General features: G+C 46.6%; 2 protein-coding genes across 2 annotated transcripts; both read left to right on the plus strand.

Annotated features, from left to right (window-relative positions):
* The first annotated feature begins 2,412 nt into the window (after positions 1–2,412).
* LOC144715797 (uncharacterized) lies at positions 2,413–4,173 on the plus strand. The gene has a single exon (XM_078590801.1). The coding sequence runs from the start codon at positions 2,434–2,436 to the stop codon at positions 3,913–3,915; it is 1,482 nt and encodes a 493-aa protein (XP_078446927.1). The 5' UTR covers positions 2,413–2,433; the 3' UTR covers positions 3,916–4,173.
* Positions 4,174–15,855: 11,682 nt separating this feature from the next.
* LOC144715801 (glyoxal oxidase-related protein) lies at positions 15,856–17,636 on the plus strand. The gene has a single exon (XM_078590803.1). It carries the CDS (start codon positions 15,955–15,957, stop codon positions 17,560–17,562), a length of 1,608 nt encoding a protein of 535 aa, XP_078446929.1. The 5' UTR covers positions 15,856–15,954; the 3' UTR covers positions 17,563–17,636.
* Positions 17,637–18,249: the final 613 nt, after the last annotated feature.

The following is an 18,249-nucleotide window of genomic DNA, read 5'->3' on the forward strand; positions in this document are numbered from 1 at the left end:
TAAAATAATCTAAAATTTTATTCTGTGAAACTTATCCAAGCATTTATTCTGTGAGCACACACAGTCCAATAAGGTCCAGAATTCATAAGCATTATATTAATAGACATTCTTTGATAAGGGGTTTTCTGTAAAATACCTTAAATAAATATAAATAGGCGGGGGCGCCCATTTTTTTGGTGCCCATGCAAACTAGACCTGGGTGCTTCCCCCATTTTTTGTCCATCCTACTCATTCCATTAGTTCCCTTATAGTGCCTTGATCATGATGAGAAGCAAGATATTCAAGAATAAATGGAGAAGAAGAAGAAGTGGAGATCCAACAACACATTGATAGTGTAGATACATCGAAAGGCCTGGGCACGTGAATGATTGGAAGAGACTCTCCCAAGGAGCAAGTCAAGGGTAGACCAAGTTTCTTAGAAGGAAATAGATTATCGTTGTTTTAGTAGATAAATTAGGAATTGGTTATCGTATTTCACCACATGAAAATATATTTTCTAAACATTCAATCAATGCATAGAACCTAATAGTATCACCCACAGCCTCCATGCTACATAGATTGAATAGTGAATCTAGGGCTGCCACATTCTCTTTATATCTTATTGCACCCATTTCTTGGAGGTGACACATTAGATCAAAATTTTGGGTCCTAGGAATTGATGGCATTATATATGGCATGTAACCCAATTACACATTCCACATCTTCACATGCCTTTATTAATATAAACATACTCATTAATTCCACATCTGTGATGCATATGATGAATCCCAAGGATATAAGTGGTGATAAGAGAATTATGATGAGGTCATTATTTAAACATGTACCCTAAAAATTGCTCACCATAGGATATTCATATACTTGAAAATATGTAGACAGAATAACACTATCTACTCTTTGTCATGTGATGAGTATAGTTAATCTCATAACCATTGGTGTAGAGACATGGATAGTGTGTGCTTTGACAAACTCTATATGATTCAGTTAGTTATCCTTAGACCTGTGATAGAAAATAAATATTGTGGATAGAAGGTTTTATTTTGACAACAACCAATAAGTCTAGAATCACAGGAGTAAAAAAAGTGTTACCTCATACTGACATCTTCCACCTCCTCTCTCTCTTCTTCTTTGCTATAGCTCTTTCTCTGCAACTTCTTTCGCTCGCTGATTTTAAAATGCCGTCTACCCTCCGCCTTTTATACTAGTGATGGCTCTCCCTCTCTAGGCCCTTGGGATGACTCACCCCTTAAACAGTGTATAACCGTATATAATCTCCACTACTATAATTGGATACATGTACCCTTCTGGCCTCTGATTGGCTGACACAAGAGTGAGAGAGAAGAGAGAGAGTGAGAAAGAAGAGAGAGAGTGAGAGAGCCCCTTCCCCGGCGCCGCCCCGTCCTCCTCCCTGGCCTCCTACGCCCCCTCCCCGCTGCCGCCCGCCCTCCTCCCCTGGCCTCCTGCGCCCCCTCCCCACTGCCGCCACCCCCCTTCCCCACTGCCCGCGCCCCCTCCCCGCCGCCGCACCCTAGACATGGTCATTCTGTTCTTTTTGTGCAAATTTGTGCGAATTGTTCGTTCTGTTCAGTTTTCCGAACATAACAGAAACAAATTAGAACAGAACATCGCACAGACCCGTGTGCGGTTCTTTGGTTTGCTTTGTGCGAACTTTGTTCTAGTTTTGTGCGAATGTGCAAATTTTGTTCGTTTTTGAAAAAAAAAAGAACAGACCAAAGAACAAGGCCCTGTGCGGTTCTTTTGTGCAAATTTTTTGTTCATTTAAAACGAACAGAATAGAACGACCATGTCTACCGCACCCTAGGAAGTGGGCGGTTGGGGGAGGGGAGGGCCGGGAGGCCAGGGGAGGAGGGTGGGGCGGCGGCGGGGAGGGGGCGCGGGTGGCCGGGGCAGGGGGGGCATGGCAGCGGGGAAGGAGGGTGGCCGCAGCGGCGGGGAGGGGGCGCGGGTGGCTGGGGGGGGGGGGCAGCCCGGGGAGGGGTGGGGCTGCAGCGCGGCACATAACCGCACCCCACAGACCCGTGTGCAGTGCGGTCTGCAAATATTCTGTGCGGTGCTATGTTCCCCCTCTGGCCTTCTCTGACAAGAGAGTGAGAGAAGAGAGAGAGTGAGAGATCCCCCTCTCAAGCGAAATTCTCTGACAATAGTAGTTTCCGAATACGACCTTGAAGGCTTGAACTCCTGTAATCAAATTACGTGACAAATAACCATCAAACTCGGGTCCCATCAATCATCTGCTACAGTAAAAACGCGCCTGAAGTCTTCTCATTATCCACGCCGAAGACTCGAAATTGGATTCCCCATCAAAATCCTTCACCCTGGGCATCAAACACCACTTGCCATAAACTAACCCGGGCTTTGCGTGTAATATATCCTCTCTTCTACCGACAACGCATTGTCACGCTAGGTTCCCAAATCATGCCAACGGCGCCAAAGCAGAGAGATCTCGCGCGGAATAGCCTGTTATTCCGCTGTTTCGGGGTTATCGTAATCGGCTGCCTCGTCGTCCTGGTGTTTACGGCGAGCAAGACGTGCAAGCCGGAGCCGCCCTCCGACCGAAGCCCAAGCGAGATCATCGAGCCAGGATGGTCCGGCCGGCTGGAAGAGCTCTCGGTCGCCTGGAACCTCCTCGAACCCCCCCAAAACCCGCCGCCGAGACGGCTCCGCATCGCGCTCTTCGTCAAGCGCTGGCCCAAGGCCGGCCGCGCAGGCGGCCTGGAGCGGCACGCGTCCACGCTGCACTCGCTGCTTGCCCGCCGCGGCCATGTCTCGCACGTCTTCACCGCCGACCCCGGCGGCGCCGCCGAGGCCAGCGAAAACCCCAACACGATCTTCCACTTCTCCAAGCCCAGCGCACGCGGCGTGCTCGACCCCGACGCCGGCTGGGCGCAGTTCCTGCGAGAGAACGCGTCGTCGCCGTTCGACGTGGTGCACAGCGAGAGCGTGGCGCTGGCGCCCAGGCTCGCCGCCAACTCCCCCAGCGTAGCCGCCACTTGGCACGGCATCGCCTACGAGGCCATCCACTCCGAGGTGGCGCAAGACCTGGCGCGCCTCCCCGGCGAGCCGCGGTCCGTCGCCCGGGCCACGCGCTTGGAGACGCAGCTCTTCCGCCTAATCGAAGAGGTGAAGTTCTTCGACTGCTACGCCCACCACGTCGCGACCAGCGACTACGAGGGCGAGGTCTTAAGGCGAATCTACATGATACCCAGTGAGCGAGTGCACGTTATTCTAACCGGCATCGACGAGAGGGTTTTCAGGGCGGATGCAGAGAAGAGTTTGGCCTTCCGGCGGCGTCACGGCGTTCCGGACGACGCTAAGCTCGTCGTTGGGCTGTCGGGCCGGCTCGTGAAGGACAAGGGCCATCCAATCATGGTCGAGGCTTTGAAGGAGATGATGGAGGAGGACTCGGGGTCTTTGAACGGGGTCTTCTTCTTGGTCGCAGGGGAAGGGCCGTGGGCCGCGAGATACAGGTCACTCGGGGCGAGCTTCCTGGTTCTGGGCTCGCTTAACAGCTCGGACCTGGCTGCGTTCTACAACGCGCTCGACGTGTTCGTGGACCCAACGCTGCGCGCGCAGGGCTTGGACCTGAGTGTTCTCGAGGCCATGAACTCTGGCAAGCCCGCCTTGGTCACGAGCTTCGCCGGCTTGACGGAGTCGGCGATCGTCGGCCCTGAGATGGGGTACGTCGCCGCGCCCAAGGTTTCGGGGATTAAGGAGACGCTGTCCGCGGTCATAAGAGACGGCCGGAGCGTTTTAGAGGAGAAGGGCTCTGCGGCGATGAGGAGGGCGCTGAAGCTCTTCACTGCAACGAAAATGGTGGCCGCCTATGAGAGACTCTTCCTCTGTATCGCGTCCAAGAACGCCGGCGATGGGGGAGAAGACTACTGCAGGTATCCTTAGCAGACGGACTGAGCAAGCGGGCCACGCCGGGCCTCGATGACCTGATAATTTAATGGAGCCAGAGACTTGAGAACAGTTCTTTGTGGTCCCCATGGCGACTAAGCAGCGCTTGACCCCAATTGCGTGATGTTGGTGCTGTTCACATCAGTAGGTCAAGCCATAACGATTTTGTTTTTCTTTTCACATGCAAGGGTTCTGTTCATGATGTCACCGCTGATTATTTTATGTACTCTCTAATCATGTTATCTTCTTGCAGCTCATGTCATGTTTAAGGGCTAACGTGAGGGAAAAAATGAAGGGTTAATAGCACGGTATATCCCAAACCTTGTCAAAAATCTGAGATATAACCTAAACTTTTTTTTTGGCACGGTATATCCCAAACTCTCTAAGTCGACGCCCACATATCCCGGTGATAACGTGGAAACCATCGTGGCTGCCAGGTGGATTTCCGGCCAGATTTTGACCTGGCGTAATCCACCTGGCAGCCACAATGGATTCCATGTCATCACGGGGATATGTCATCTGCCAAGTGTTTTCCGATAAGAGAGAGAGGCATTCTAGAGAGAGAGAGAAGGAGAGAGAGGGGTTCTAGAGAGAGAAAGAGAGGTGTTCTAGAGAGAGGCATTCTGTATAGAGAGAGAAAGGGAGAGAGAGGTGTTCTAGAGAGACCCGAACCGAATCAAATCACGCGGGAGAGTGAGGCGTTCTTGAACAGAGACATCGATAGAGAGAGAGGGGAAGGTTATCGGCGATCGTCGTAGATATTGGAGAGAGAGAAAGAGAGTGAGAGGGGGGGAGAGAGAGAAAGAGAGTGGGATTTATCAAGGGTTCAAGAGAGAGAGAGAGAGGGGAGAGGGGAGGGAGAGATTTTCTGCTCGGGGGGTTTTCAAGGGTTCAATTAGAGCATATTCTAGATTCATCGGCAGATCATGCAAGGGAGGTCAAGATCCCAATCCTTCAGAAGCATCGCGACCCATTTGCATTGCAAAGGAATATAAATCAATGTGAACTTTCTCTTCACTCGGCAGCCAACATTGATTCAATGTGAACTTTCTCTGACGGTCATGGTGAAGATCATCATCTTTCATTTTCCCTCTCAGATTGTGTTTCTCCTTCTTCCACTGAGATACGGTTACGACAGAAGTCCCTCCCGGATCGAGAATTTTCGTGCTTCCTATAGGGTTACGACGGAGATCATCCTTCACTCTACCATGCTTCGAACACCGCAGTTCGTTCCTATAGGCCATCCTTCTCTCATGAGATCGTTTTACTCCATTTTCTTTTGATTGAGAATACCTCAGACAATTAATACTCTTTGGAGCACCGTCGTCCTTCTTCCCTGAATAACGGTCGACCATGGTTCAATCTTCACAAGGCAATTTTCTGATTGCTTTCCGGCGGCGGTAACCTGGTAAAGTCAATCAACCCTTGTATTCTGTCATCTGTGAAGAGCATTTGTTCAGCTTTTTTTTCCAATCGCATTTGTGCATTCCTGCTTCTCCGTGGTCATTAATTATCTATTCCGAAAGTTTTACTTTCGTTCGAGATGCAGAACGCTTTCTTTGATTAGCGAAGCTTACCGTATTGAAGGTAATCTTGGTTCATTTTTTTGTGTTTCCGTTTGTGCTTTTCGGCTTCTGTCGTCATTTGAGATGTGATAATCCCATCTTCTTTTTCTGTGCGGTTGGAATTCTGTAGTCGATTTTGATGATTAATTATGTCAAAGTATTATGTGTGATATGTATGCGCAATTGACACAACGTTTGTATCTCCGTGGTTGTGTCAATTGTGCGTTTGGTTGATTTGGTTGATAAAAACAAGTCGTCTCTCAATCCTTCGCTGCCAGACTTAGTCTTTTTATGTTCCAGTTGTCTTTTTCCTTACCCCTTAGTCTTTTTCCTAGATCACTGGAGATTTTTTGATGTTCTAGTTGTTGATATCAATATCTAGGATATCGGTTGTCGAGAACCAAGAAGTTGTCATCATTTTTTCTTCTTCTTCATTGTCCCTATTGGATATCATTATGTCAGTAATCGATACCCAGTTGTTCATATTTGATGTGAATGTGAGATATCAAATGTATGGAGAGGAAGACTACCCGAAAAGTCTCTCTCTTCGAAAATTTCTCTTTCCCTCTCCCCCACTATCTTTCTCTCTTTCCCTCCAAATCATCTTATTCTGCATCTCAATTTTCTTTAATTCTATTTCATTTTTTTTTAATTCTTTAAAATGTAATTCTGTTTTTCTTATTTACCTTCTAATTGAAACTTAGATTGTGAAATTTACTTATTTTTATGTTTTTACAGCTTTTCATCTTGTGAAATGAAAATATTCGATATTGCTATTAGTTCTCCATATCTTGTGAATTGTGATCAATGTTGGCATTGTCCTCTTCGGATATTTGATATTCGTTAATTTGGCATTCTTCATGATAACAGATCGATCAACAACCATAGCACTACTGAACACCGTAACGGACCTCAACATCTCAATAATGATAATGTTTCATCTAAAAATCAAACTCTCTATTTCTCTCTCTAAAATTTATTCATCTCTTCAAACATCTCTCTCTCTATCTCTTAAATTACCCCTCTATCTGAAAAACTAAATTTCTCCTTTTTATTCTACTTCTTGATTTTGTTTTATTCTATTGCTTTTTGTCCTAATTTTTTTAAATGTAGTTCAGTTTTAGTTCTTTTTACTTCTTTTATATGTTTATTTATAGTTTTGCAACTTCACATTCCAAATCATCTTCCTAGGCCGAATTTAAGGTCTGGTTCTTCATCGTGCAGTGGTGCTCTCCCCCACTGTGCTTCTCTTAGATTGTCTCACCAGTCAAAGTCTAAAAGAATGCAAGTTTTCCCTTGATAATTTAAATAAATTATGCGCATCATCAGTTACTATTTTCCATTTGTTTCTTAAATAGGGCTGATGACGAGAGAAGAGTATTTGGTTTTGTTTATGATAGTGATGCTGATTCTGAATATAATCCATGTGAAGAATATGAGGAAAGTGATGTGTATGCAAGTGATCTCGATGGATACTCGAGTGAATAATGGAATGATGAATTTGCTGACGGCCAGAGAAATAGAATAGAGCAAGTTCAGCAACAAGTATCTGTTGATGGATATCATAGTGAGTATGCCGATTCAGATGATGAGATATTAACAACCAATGATATTGATGATGAGGGTGAAAATAGAAGGAACGTACACAGGGGCAGAATGTATGATACTAGATGCCCCATGGAGAAGATTACATTTCAAGAAGGCATGAAATTTGCATCACCTTCTCAATTTAGGACAGCTGTGAAGAACCATGCTATATGGAATGGGTTCACCATCGGGTTTTCAAAGTCTAGTGAGCAAAAAGTTGAAGTTGTTTGCAAGAAAGATTGCCCATGGAGGATATATGCTAGTTGGGATGGTATGAAGGAGGGTTTTGTTGTGAAGACACTAAATGATATTCATAGGTGCAGTAGGGCTCTGAGGAATAGACAAGCCGATTATCATTGGATTGCAAACCACTTCTTAGAGAAAATTCAAATGAATAAGAATTGGAAGGTGGTAGATATGATGAGAGAAATAAACGAACAGTTTGGAATCACAGTTTCAAAGCCTACCTATTATAGAGTTAGATCTGCGGCGCGCAAGAAGCTTGAAGAATCTTTGAATGACCATTATCACTTGCTTCCTTCTTGTCTTGCTAAGTTATAGAAGGTTTATAGGAGTAGTACTTTCGAGTTGGTGCTTGATAGAGACAGTCCTGATTCTTTGGTTAGGTTTAAGAGATTCGATATATGCTTTGATTCACTAGCAAGAGGTTTTCTTGAAGGTTGTAAAATAGTCATTGGTTTGGATGGATGTTTTTTGAAGACCGAAATGAGAGGTCAATTGTTGAGCGGTGTGGGCAAGGATGGGAATACTCAAATGTTCCTTATTGCCTGGGCAGTGGTTGAAGGGGAAAATCAAGCTTCTTGGACTTGGTTTATTCAACTGCTAATGGGAGATTTAGGAATTTCCGACAGTCATGGTTGGACGATTATAAGAGATCAACAGAAGGTACTTAACTAACTCGTTCATAATATTATAATTCTTTGAAGTCTTATTGATTAATTTGCAACTACTTTATTGCACTAATAACTTGATGGTCTCTTACACTGTGCAAGGGCTAGAAAATGCAGTGGCATATATGTTACCACATGTGGAGCATAGGAACTGCGCTAGACATATTTATGCAAATTAGAAGAAGACGAGACATTCCACTTATATACTGAAGAACTTATTTTGGAAAGCTGTGACATGCACGACTCATCAAGATTTCCAGAGGATCATGAGACAGATGAGCACATTGAAACCACAAGCCACGCATGACTTTGGAGATAAAGGCATAAAGAAGTTTTGCAGGACTTACATTAGTGAGTCGCCAAAATGAGAGGTGATTGATAACAATGTTTGTGAGTGCTTCAATAATTATATCATACAGTCTAGGTCAAAACCTATCATAGACATGCTAGAAGATATTAGAAGTGATGTCATGCAGAGGATAGTGAAGAAAAGGGAGTTATTTTCTGATAGAACTGATCAATTATGCCCTCGGATAAGAAAGTTTCTGGAAGATAACAAGTCGAAGTCTAGGACATGCACCCTTAGACATGTAGGGCCAGTATCAATTCGAAGTTATAGACTTTGGAAACAGATTTGTGATTGATTTATGTACCGGAACCTGTAGTTGCAGATATTGGGATATAAGGGGCATTCCTTGCTCCCATGCTATTACTTGTATTCATTGGATCAAGCAGGACCCTGTCAGCTTTGTCACTGACTGGTTGAAGAAAAATGTATATCAGCTAGCCTATAGACATGGTATCCCACCAATGAATGGAGGAAACTTGTCGACCAAAGTTGAAGGGAACTATGTATTCCCTCCTCTCGTGAAGAAACAACCTGGAAGGCCAAAGCAAAAGAGAAGAATTGACTTCAGTGAGAAAGAACTTAATGTTCATAGATTATCCAAGAAAGGCATGTTGATGAGGTGCTCTCTTTGCCACCAAGTTGGCCATAATCGAAAGACATGCAAGGCCATAATCGGAAGACATGCACCCCAACAAGGACACGAGCTCCAGGCCAAGTATGGATTGAATTTTTTGTTTAACTTTGTTTACAGGCTTTGAAGTTTATTCAACGTAAAAGAATTAACATGTATTGATCCATCATGCAAGGATCATAGGGAGCTACAGAACCCCCACGTGTTGAAGTAGGTGGCGCAAATCAACCAATGATTGACATGGATAGTCAAAATTTTGAAAAGGCACAAGCGAAACTTGGTCTTAGTTTTTCAAATGTGATGACCTTGACTATCCAACACAAAATGTAAATTTATGCCCTTAACCTTCTTCTAGTCCAAAAGTGGAGGCATCTCTTTCTCTTTTCTCTCTTCATATCGATTCCTCACATATAGTTATATCTTCATATAGATGGAGATAGTGACAAACGTAAAGAAGAAAGCAAAAGATATAGAGAGAAAGAAGAGATAAAAAAACATTGAGAGAGATAAGATAAAGAAGACAGAGAAATAGTTAGAGATGAAACATGATAGAGAGGGATAGCGATAGATACAAAGATAGAGAGAGACAGCAGATCCTCCAAGCTAGCCTCATCCAGCTGAATTCCAATCATCTTCTCCAAATTGAAAACGCAGAGGGAGTCAGCGTCAAGAATGATTGCGCTTCTCCGGAGGTTGAACAGAAACTTCTCAGGAGCTTGATTAAGAAATTGGTTAAAACCATTAAATAGAGAGAAATTCAATCCAGATCTCATCAAATTTTGTTCTCCTCGATCAAGAAGATGTAGACACGGTGCCCCCTCTGGACAAGTTGAAGGGCCTCACATTGGAGGAGTTCAAGTTGATCAAGATCCATATGACGAATTGTAATGGTATATGTAAATACCTCACACAACGCTAAGACACTGTCCCTTTTAAAATCTCTTATTTTTGGAATGCATCTATAATAGTAAGAGTAGGCCCCCAACTGATGACATCAATGCTTGGGTCCCTGGGCTTCCCCTCTCCCTCTCCATCGGCTCTTTGCTTCCGACGCTCTTTGGGAATTTCAATAATCTCATCCAACTTGGAGCACCACCAATAAGAAGGAATCAAACGTTTACACACTTGGGCATAAACCCGACCCTAAAATGAAAAATCTTGCAACACACGTTGGCAAAATGGACGGCGACTGATCACGTCACGCCCTCAAGTTGCAACTCTTTCTCAACTAAGAATTTTGGCTCGATTCTCGTCTATGATTCTCTGGAGCTCCTTCTGACTCATCGTTATGAGCCCTTTTGCTGTGTCGAAGGCGGTCAGCTTAATATTGCAAGATACCACCCAACAAAAAAAAAACATCAAGATATTACTTTCTGACTCGAAGATTCATATCTGCTAGTTTAATGAGGATAAACACATTCCCTATCGCATGAGCATTGGCGTACCTGCTGTTTGGCAAACTTTTGAGTGCGTTGGGCACAAACCCACTATTCAATCCGAACACACCACCACACTCCACAATCCCTACGCAGGCATAAACAAACAAAGAAAGAACGAAACAACTATCCTTAGCTCTGGGAAGTGGATTCTGAGCGATAAACAGAGGCAATTCAATAGTGTTTCAAAGGTGAGACCAAGTAATGCAGAATTATGCAGAATTATTTTACCTGTGAAGGCCGCGTGAATGCTGTCATACGGCGAGCCTTTCATCTGTATCTGTCTCCTTACGGATCACCTGGACGAAAGAGAGACATTCCTGCAGTCACACAGAAGAATAGGGATGTTTTGACATTATGGGAAAATTTCTAAAGTAAAAAATAGTGGGTAATTCCCAAAGGAAGCTACCTGTAGAAGATTACCCTTCTCGTAGCCCTTAACGCCTTCCTCCCTACTGATTAAAGAGAAAGCCTGTGACGCATTCAAGGCAGCAACAGATAAAAAATGAACCAGACGATAAACTTGCAAGAGAGTTAATTAAAAGAGACGAGGGGCACCTCAAAGAAGTTAATCCCCTTTGCGGTGCTTTGCCCAAAATTCTGGGCGCTGTGAGTCTGCAAAGTAGTAAGAACTCAAAACAAGATAAAGGGCGTTCAAAAATCCATCGAGAGGACAAGGACGAATTGGCATGATAAACAAGGGGGGTGCTGGAAAGTGGGCGAAGGTCACCTGCATGAGGAGCTTGATGTGATCAAGCGGCACCGTCAATGTCTTCCCAGCGGCGCCGGCGGCAGCGGCGGCCATGAAGAGGGTGTCGTCCTTGGGAACCAGGGCAATCAGCGCCAGTGGGTGCTTCAGGATCTGCGCCAGGGAGGCCACACCTTGACCTCGTCCTCAAGCACAAGGGAAGTATCGTCGTCATCAGCGCAAGGGGCGGTGAGAGCCTTTCTCCTTTGGCCCACGATGAGGGAGGCGAAACCACCTCTGCCACCGGCCGTCGACGCTCGTGAGCTCTTGGCAGAACCCTCCCTCTCACTCTCTTTCTCTCTCTCCAATATCTACGACGATCGCCGATAACCTTCCCCTCTCTCTCTGTCTGTGTCTCTGTTCAAGAACATCTCACTCTCCCGCGCGATTCGGTTCGGTCGGGTCTCTCTTGAACAACTCTCTCTCCCTTTCTCTCTTTCTCTCTCTAGAACCTCTCTCTCCTTCTTTCTCTCTCTAGCATGCCTCTCTCTCTCTCTCCTTCTCTCTCTTTAGAATGCCTCTCTCTCTCTCTTATCAGAAAACACTTGGCAGATGACATATCTCAGTGATGATGTGGAATCCATCGTGGCTGCCAGGTGGATTACGTCAGGTCAAAATCTGGCCAGAAATCCACCTGGCAGCCACGATGGATTCCACGTCATCACCGGGATATGTCGGCATCGACTTAGAAAGTTTGGGATATACTGTGCCAAAAAAAAGTTTAGGTTATATCTCAGATTTTTGACAAGGTTTGGGATATACCGTGCTATTAACCCAAAAATGAAAGAACTTGTACATGTGGAAAGAGACAGAGCGGGAGTTAGAGAGAGAGAGAGAAGGTGTTGACGAAAGTATCATCCAATTCACTAGTGAAACTTTCTCGTCATCTATGTCTTCAAACTTGCTCATTAATATTTGTCTTTAATCCTTTTTCAATTGGAGAGGAATCTTGTAGGAATAACATAGTGTCGCTGTGTCTTTAACCTTATTTATCTGTTTTAACAAAGTAAAAACCCTTTCATTGTATTTTTCCTCAGCAGGGGCCCTAGAAGAATACTCAAACTGCTGTTGGATCTATGTGCACTTCAAACTCTCCTTTAAACAAATTCTCCCTCAAGGATTGAGAGCTTCTCTCTCTTCCAAATTCGGTGATTTTGCCATACCTTTTGCTACAGAGCTTGGATTGAGCTGATTTTTGTTCCACTGTATTCAGAAGGCCTTAATATATAGGAATCGACAAGAACATCATCAATGGAGTCCTATAGCTTTGATTCAAGGCCATTGAATCCAAGAGGTAAGTTTTTTTCCATCCGAATTTTATTTACCAAAACTTTTGATGATTTTGATACTATAAATATATCAAATTTATACTCAAATTGTTCGTCTCAACGAGACACATCTGTTTTTATTTCATTTCCTTGAATTTCCTTTTTTAGATAGGAACTTTGATCCAAAAATTAGCTGTAGAGTCACATGGGCGCCAAGGCCGCCCGCCTGACGTGGGTGCTACGTTGGCGGGGCTACTGACCTTGCAGCCCATGTGGAGGCGGAAACCGGGTCCACTAATACCATAGTGGACCAGATTCAGTCCACACCAGCCATGAGAAGACACCGCCAATCGGCATCCTCAAACTGAATGTGGATGGTGCAGCCAAAGGGAACCTAGGGCCAACCGGGGGAGGCGGTATCCTCCACGATCATGCACGGAGTATTATCTTTGCTATTTCGGTTTTTTATAGCATTCAGACTAATACAGTAGCTGAGGCTATGGCGATACGTGATGGCTTACTCATTTGCAAGGAACGAAACCTTCTCAATATCGTTGTAGAATTGGACTCACAGGTATTAGTTGACATGCTTTGTGCACGCAAATGCTCCCAGTGGCGGCTTGAGTGTGTATGGCAGGATATCATGTGGTGCCGCCCTCACACAACTAGTGTTCATCACCAGCTATGCGAGGGAAATCAGACAGCAGATGCCCTCGCCAATCACGCGGTACACACACAAACCCCTACCTCCTTTTTCCTTTCTTGGCAGGAACTCCCCTCGACAGCTCGTGGATGCTATCACGTTGAACGCCTTGGCTTGTCGGCTCTTCACACATATCGCACACTATCGAACAAGGGGCCGCGGGAGTGGCGGATTGCATGGAGCGCTAAAGGCGGGAGAGCTCATCCTTTCGCTTGATAGTCTGACTTGCCGCGCACCTCAACGTTGTCATCAGCGGATGGCGGGTTGGACTGCGCATACTCCAAGCATCGCATCTGCTACGCCGGCTCCACACACTCATGCTGGCACGAATGATCATCTCCCGGCAATTGGCCCCCGCGATTGGCGTATTGCATGAAGCACGCAAGGCGGGAGCGCTCGCTCTCCCGCCAAACTGTTGACCTCGCTACGCACCTCATCGATGCCACCTGTAGACAACAAGGAGGTCTTTGCACACTTAACGCATCACCACCGCTGCGGGGGGATCCAAAGAGATGCTGGCAGGAGCAACCTTCTCCGAGCACCTATCAGGTGCCACTTATATATCTTCTCTTTTTCCTGCACATGGGTGTGGACGAGTGGGATCCGAATGTAATTGGAATATTTATGCTCGATTCACGTCTATAAACACTGATAAACAATCTACTTATACATAAAATTCCCCTTGGTGGCATCCAGGGCAAAACTGGATGGGTCTACAGGCACAACCGCAAGGTTGGACATACCCGGCACCGTGTTTTTTGCCAATAAAAAAAAACTCTCCTTCATCACAAAATTTTAGGTTAAAAATAAGTTGTCATAAATAGTTACATTTTGAATAAAGATATCAAATAAAATAAGTAAAGATGTATACTTTAGCTTAAAAGTGATAATTTAGCTTTTTGATATTGTATTCTTTAACTTTTCAAATGGTCTACATTGATACCTAACATCATGATGAAAATATATGTGGTCAATAAGCAAATCACACAGTCCACGTTTCAATCATTGTTCATTAATATAATGTATTGATTATGGTGCACGCATGATGCTTATGATGAAGACTACAAATACATGGTCTAACTTAGTGAATTATGATGAGAGCACAATACATAGATCATTAGTCTTTACGCATGTGTTCTAAAAAATTTATAAATGAAGGATACTCGAGAAGGACATCAAACCATCAGTAAAATCTCGTCTTGATACAAATAGCACAATACAGATAGCATAATCACGTCTCGCTCATATGATGAGTATTCCCGATCCATTCTTAGCATAAGAGGAGAAAACTCAAGGATGATGATGAGATAAAGCCATTGTCCAAGATAAGGAAATATATGATTACTCCAATGATTTCTGAATATATGATTACTAACTCGAATATCCAATAAAGGTTTTAAAGTTGACCATACACTTAGTCATACTAGGGAGTAAAGTGAATGTGGGACTACATATATACAATAATCGATGACAGACAAGTTACATGAGTGAATGGATATACACTTCTTTGTATCTCTAGAGCATGAGGTGTAGCTTGGTACCCCACAGCTAGAGAGTCAATCTATTGATTGGGTTAAATCAATATTCTATTATTTAATTTACATGATGATATGGTTAACTAATTTGGAAGGCCAATAAAAGTCATTGGGATATTGGAGTATTTAACTAGACAGATACATCAGCCTAGAGGGTCACATGCAAATGATCTTTTGAATGTCAAAAGATATTTAAAGTTTGGGAGTTTTATGAAAAATATACACAGCATAAATAGGGGAAAGCTATATATGAAATTCACCTACACAAGAATTGGTCATGGATCTTCTCCTTCTTCTCCCTTGTAGCCTTATCTCCTCTCCATTCTCAATGCGATGGGACAGCATAACGAGGAAGGAGGGTGGACATAGCTGGTCAAGGTAAATGAGAAGATTAGACATGTCAAGGATCACATTGACAAGTCTACAGGCTGCACATTTGAGCATGTCTCACTTGAGGATCCAAGAAATTATGAATATGCTCTATGGAGAGGCGATTCTATAAATGATTGCGTACATGTCATTCTAATTCCATTCAAAGTCTTCCGTTGTAGGAATATACTTTTTAATTCAAATCAAGTCTATAGAACCCAACACATTTTTTATTCATATTGCCTAATTTGTTTCATTCAAGTATTTATCACACAAAAAGTTGGAAAAAGTGTATTGATCACACATGGGAGTTCTTCCACTCCCAAGTATGAGGATCATCACTTGATCATATAAAAAAAGTATTGTTCCCAAGTTTCATGTATTTATCAGATCATCTCTGAATTTCACCGCTTCATAGTACTGTATCTATTTCACCATAAACCATCTCTCTTTAAAATATCTGATATATCTTTCAGCTTGATGATCTGGCTATTCTCGTCTGTACCTTTATGTTCTGTACAAGGGACCTACGTCAGGAAGAAATTGAAAGAGCTTTACCGATTCTGAGAGTGTGTGGCCAACTGACGCGTGGGTAGAAAGAACTTCAAGCTCCGCACCCACGTTGAACAGCGAGAGAGAGAGAGAAGGTGAGAGTGAAAGTAAGAAAGATGGGGGTGAAGTAGATATCACTTCCCTTATCCATGCCGCATGGACGATTCGTCTTCCGCCACTTCAATGCCATCGTCGTTGGAACGTCGCTGTCGGTCCAATTTCCAAGTTCCAACCCTGTTTTTCACCTCGCGGTCAAGAGATTCAAGCAAGACGTGCCCGCGATCACAGCGACGAGCGGACACGTCGCCACTCCAAAGGCAAGCCCAAGCGTCCCACAAAACCAGCCCCAAAGCCATAATCAAACGCCCACTTCCGTATCTGCATGGCGCCCTTCGATCTATGGCTGTGCTTCCTCGCCGCGGCCGCCGCCGCGGCTGCAGCGCAGCAGCTGCCGGGGACGTGGGAGGTGCTGGTGGAGAACGCGGGGATCGCGTCCATGCACAGCGCAGTGACCCGGCTGGGCACGGTCGTGCTGCTCGACCGCACCGACATCGGCCCGTCGCAGCTCAGCCTCCCGCCGGGCCGCTGCCGCGTCGACCCCACCGACCGGCTCCTCCCCAAGCAAGACTGCTACGCCCACTCCGTCCTCTTCGACCCTTCCTCGCTCGAGATCCGCCCTCTCACCGTCCAGACCGACACCTGGTGCTCCTCCGGCCAGTTCCTCCCCGACGGCACCCTCCTCCAGACCGGCGGCGACCTCGACGGGCTCCGCAAGATCCGGACCTTCCGGGCCTCCTCCGAGCCGGCGGACTGGCTCGAGCTCTCCTCCCCCGAGCTCCTCGCCGGCCGCTGGTACTCCACGAACCAGATCCTCCCGGACGGCTCCGTCATCATCGTCGGCGGCCGCGCCGCGCCCACCGTCGAATTCTACCCGCCCCGCCCCGCCACCCCGCGCGCCTTCCCCTTCCTCGCCACCGCGGCCGACCCGCAGATGGACAACCTCTACCCTTACGTCCATCTCCTCCCCGACGGCCACCTTTTCGTCTTCGCCAACACCCGCGCCGTCCTCTACGACGCCGCCTCCGGCGCGGTCCTCCACGAGTACCCTCCGCTCCCCGGCGGCCCCCGCAACTTCCCCTCCGCCGGCTCCTCCGCCATGCTCGCCCTCTCCGGCGACTTCTCCGCCGCGGAGGTGCTCGTCTGCGGCGGCGCCCAGTACGGCGCCTTCGTCCAGCGCGCCGCGGACGCGCCCGCGGGCGCGACCTGCGGAAGGATAAACGCCATGGCGACGGCCCCGGCTTGGGCCGTGGAAGCCATGCCGTTTCCGAGGATCATGGGCGACATGGTCATGCTCCCCACCGGCGAGGTTCTGATCATCAACGGCGCCATGGCCGGGGCGCAGGGCTTCGGGCTAGCCCAGGACCCGTGCCTTCACCCCGTCCTGTACCGGCCGACCGAGCCGCAGGGGCTGCGGTTCATGACCCTGACGCCGTCGGAGGTCCCACGGATGTACCACTCCACCGCCAACCTTCTCCCCGACGGCCGCGTCCTCGTCGCCGGAAGCAACCCGCATCAGTTCTACAGTTTCGACGGGCCCTTCCCCACTGAGCTTCGCTTGGAGGCCTTCTCGCCGGAGTACTTGTCGCCGGACAGGGCGAACCTCCGCCCCGCCGTCGCCGCCGCGCCGGAGAAGGTTCGCTACGGGGAGAAGTTTCAGGTGGAGGTGACGACGGAGCTGCCCGTCGTGGGGATTTTGGAGGTGAACCTCGCGAGCGCCCCCTTTGCCACGCACTCTTTCTCGCAGGGCCAGAGACTGGTGAAGCTCGTCGTCTCGCCGCCGGCGCCGGCGGCGGAGTTGACGTCTCACCGGTATACCGTCGCCTGCGTGGCGCCGCCGAGCGGAAAGGTGGCGCCGCCGGGGTTCTACATGGCCTTCGTCGTCAACCAGGGGGTCCCCAGCGTCGCCCGCTGGATCCAAGTCCTGCTCTAACGAAGTGACCAACCCAACGTATAAACCAAATCTATTCGACGTAGCGAATATAGCGATCGTTTCGAAACACATAAGAGTTGGAGTTTTCAGCTATCCTGCAACTCTCCAAGTTCGCTGCTGAGCCGTCCGTTTTTTCTCTACGTCTGTCGCTGGTTGAGGATGGTGGGGAGTCCTGCTCAGTCAAATATGAAAGAAATAATTTACTGATCATGTCCTGCCAAGCTACCTCGGGATCTACTTTTCAATCTAGATGGACAAATGAGTCAACTGGCAGATTAACTCTCCTTCTGCAGGATTAGGGTTTGCATGATAAAAACCTTAAAAGCCCTGTGCATGGTTTACAAACTCTATCATGATTTCCGAGTTCCTAATACTAGTGGGGCCCGCTCGCAATGCTCGCTTGGGGTAGAGAGATAAGAGAGAGAGAGCAGTGCTTTAGTAAATAATTAAAAGAGGGAAAAAATAATGCCATTGGAGTCTCTCTCTCTTGAGGTCGCATTCTGTCTCTCTCTCTCTTTCAGAGGGCCTTCTTATTTTCCCTCCCGCTCTCACACTCTTCTCTCTCTCTCTCTCTCTCTCTCTCTCTCTCTCTCTCTCTCTCTCTCTCTCTCTCTCTCTCTCTCTCTCTCTCTCTCTCTCTCTCTCTCACACACACACACACACTCTCTCTCTCTTTTAGAGCGCCCT

This window comes from Wolffia australiana, chromosome 19 (genome assembly GCF_029677425.1).
Source record: "Wolffia australiana isolate 7733 chromosome 19, ASM2967742v1".
In the NCBI taxonomy this organism is placed as follows: domain Eukaryota; kingdom Viridiplantae; phylum Streptophyta; class Magnoliopsida; order Alismatales; family Araceae; genus Wolffia; species Wolffia australiana.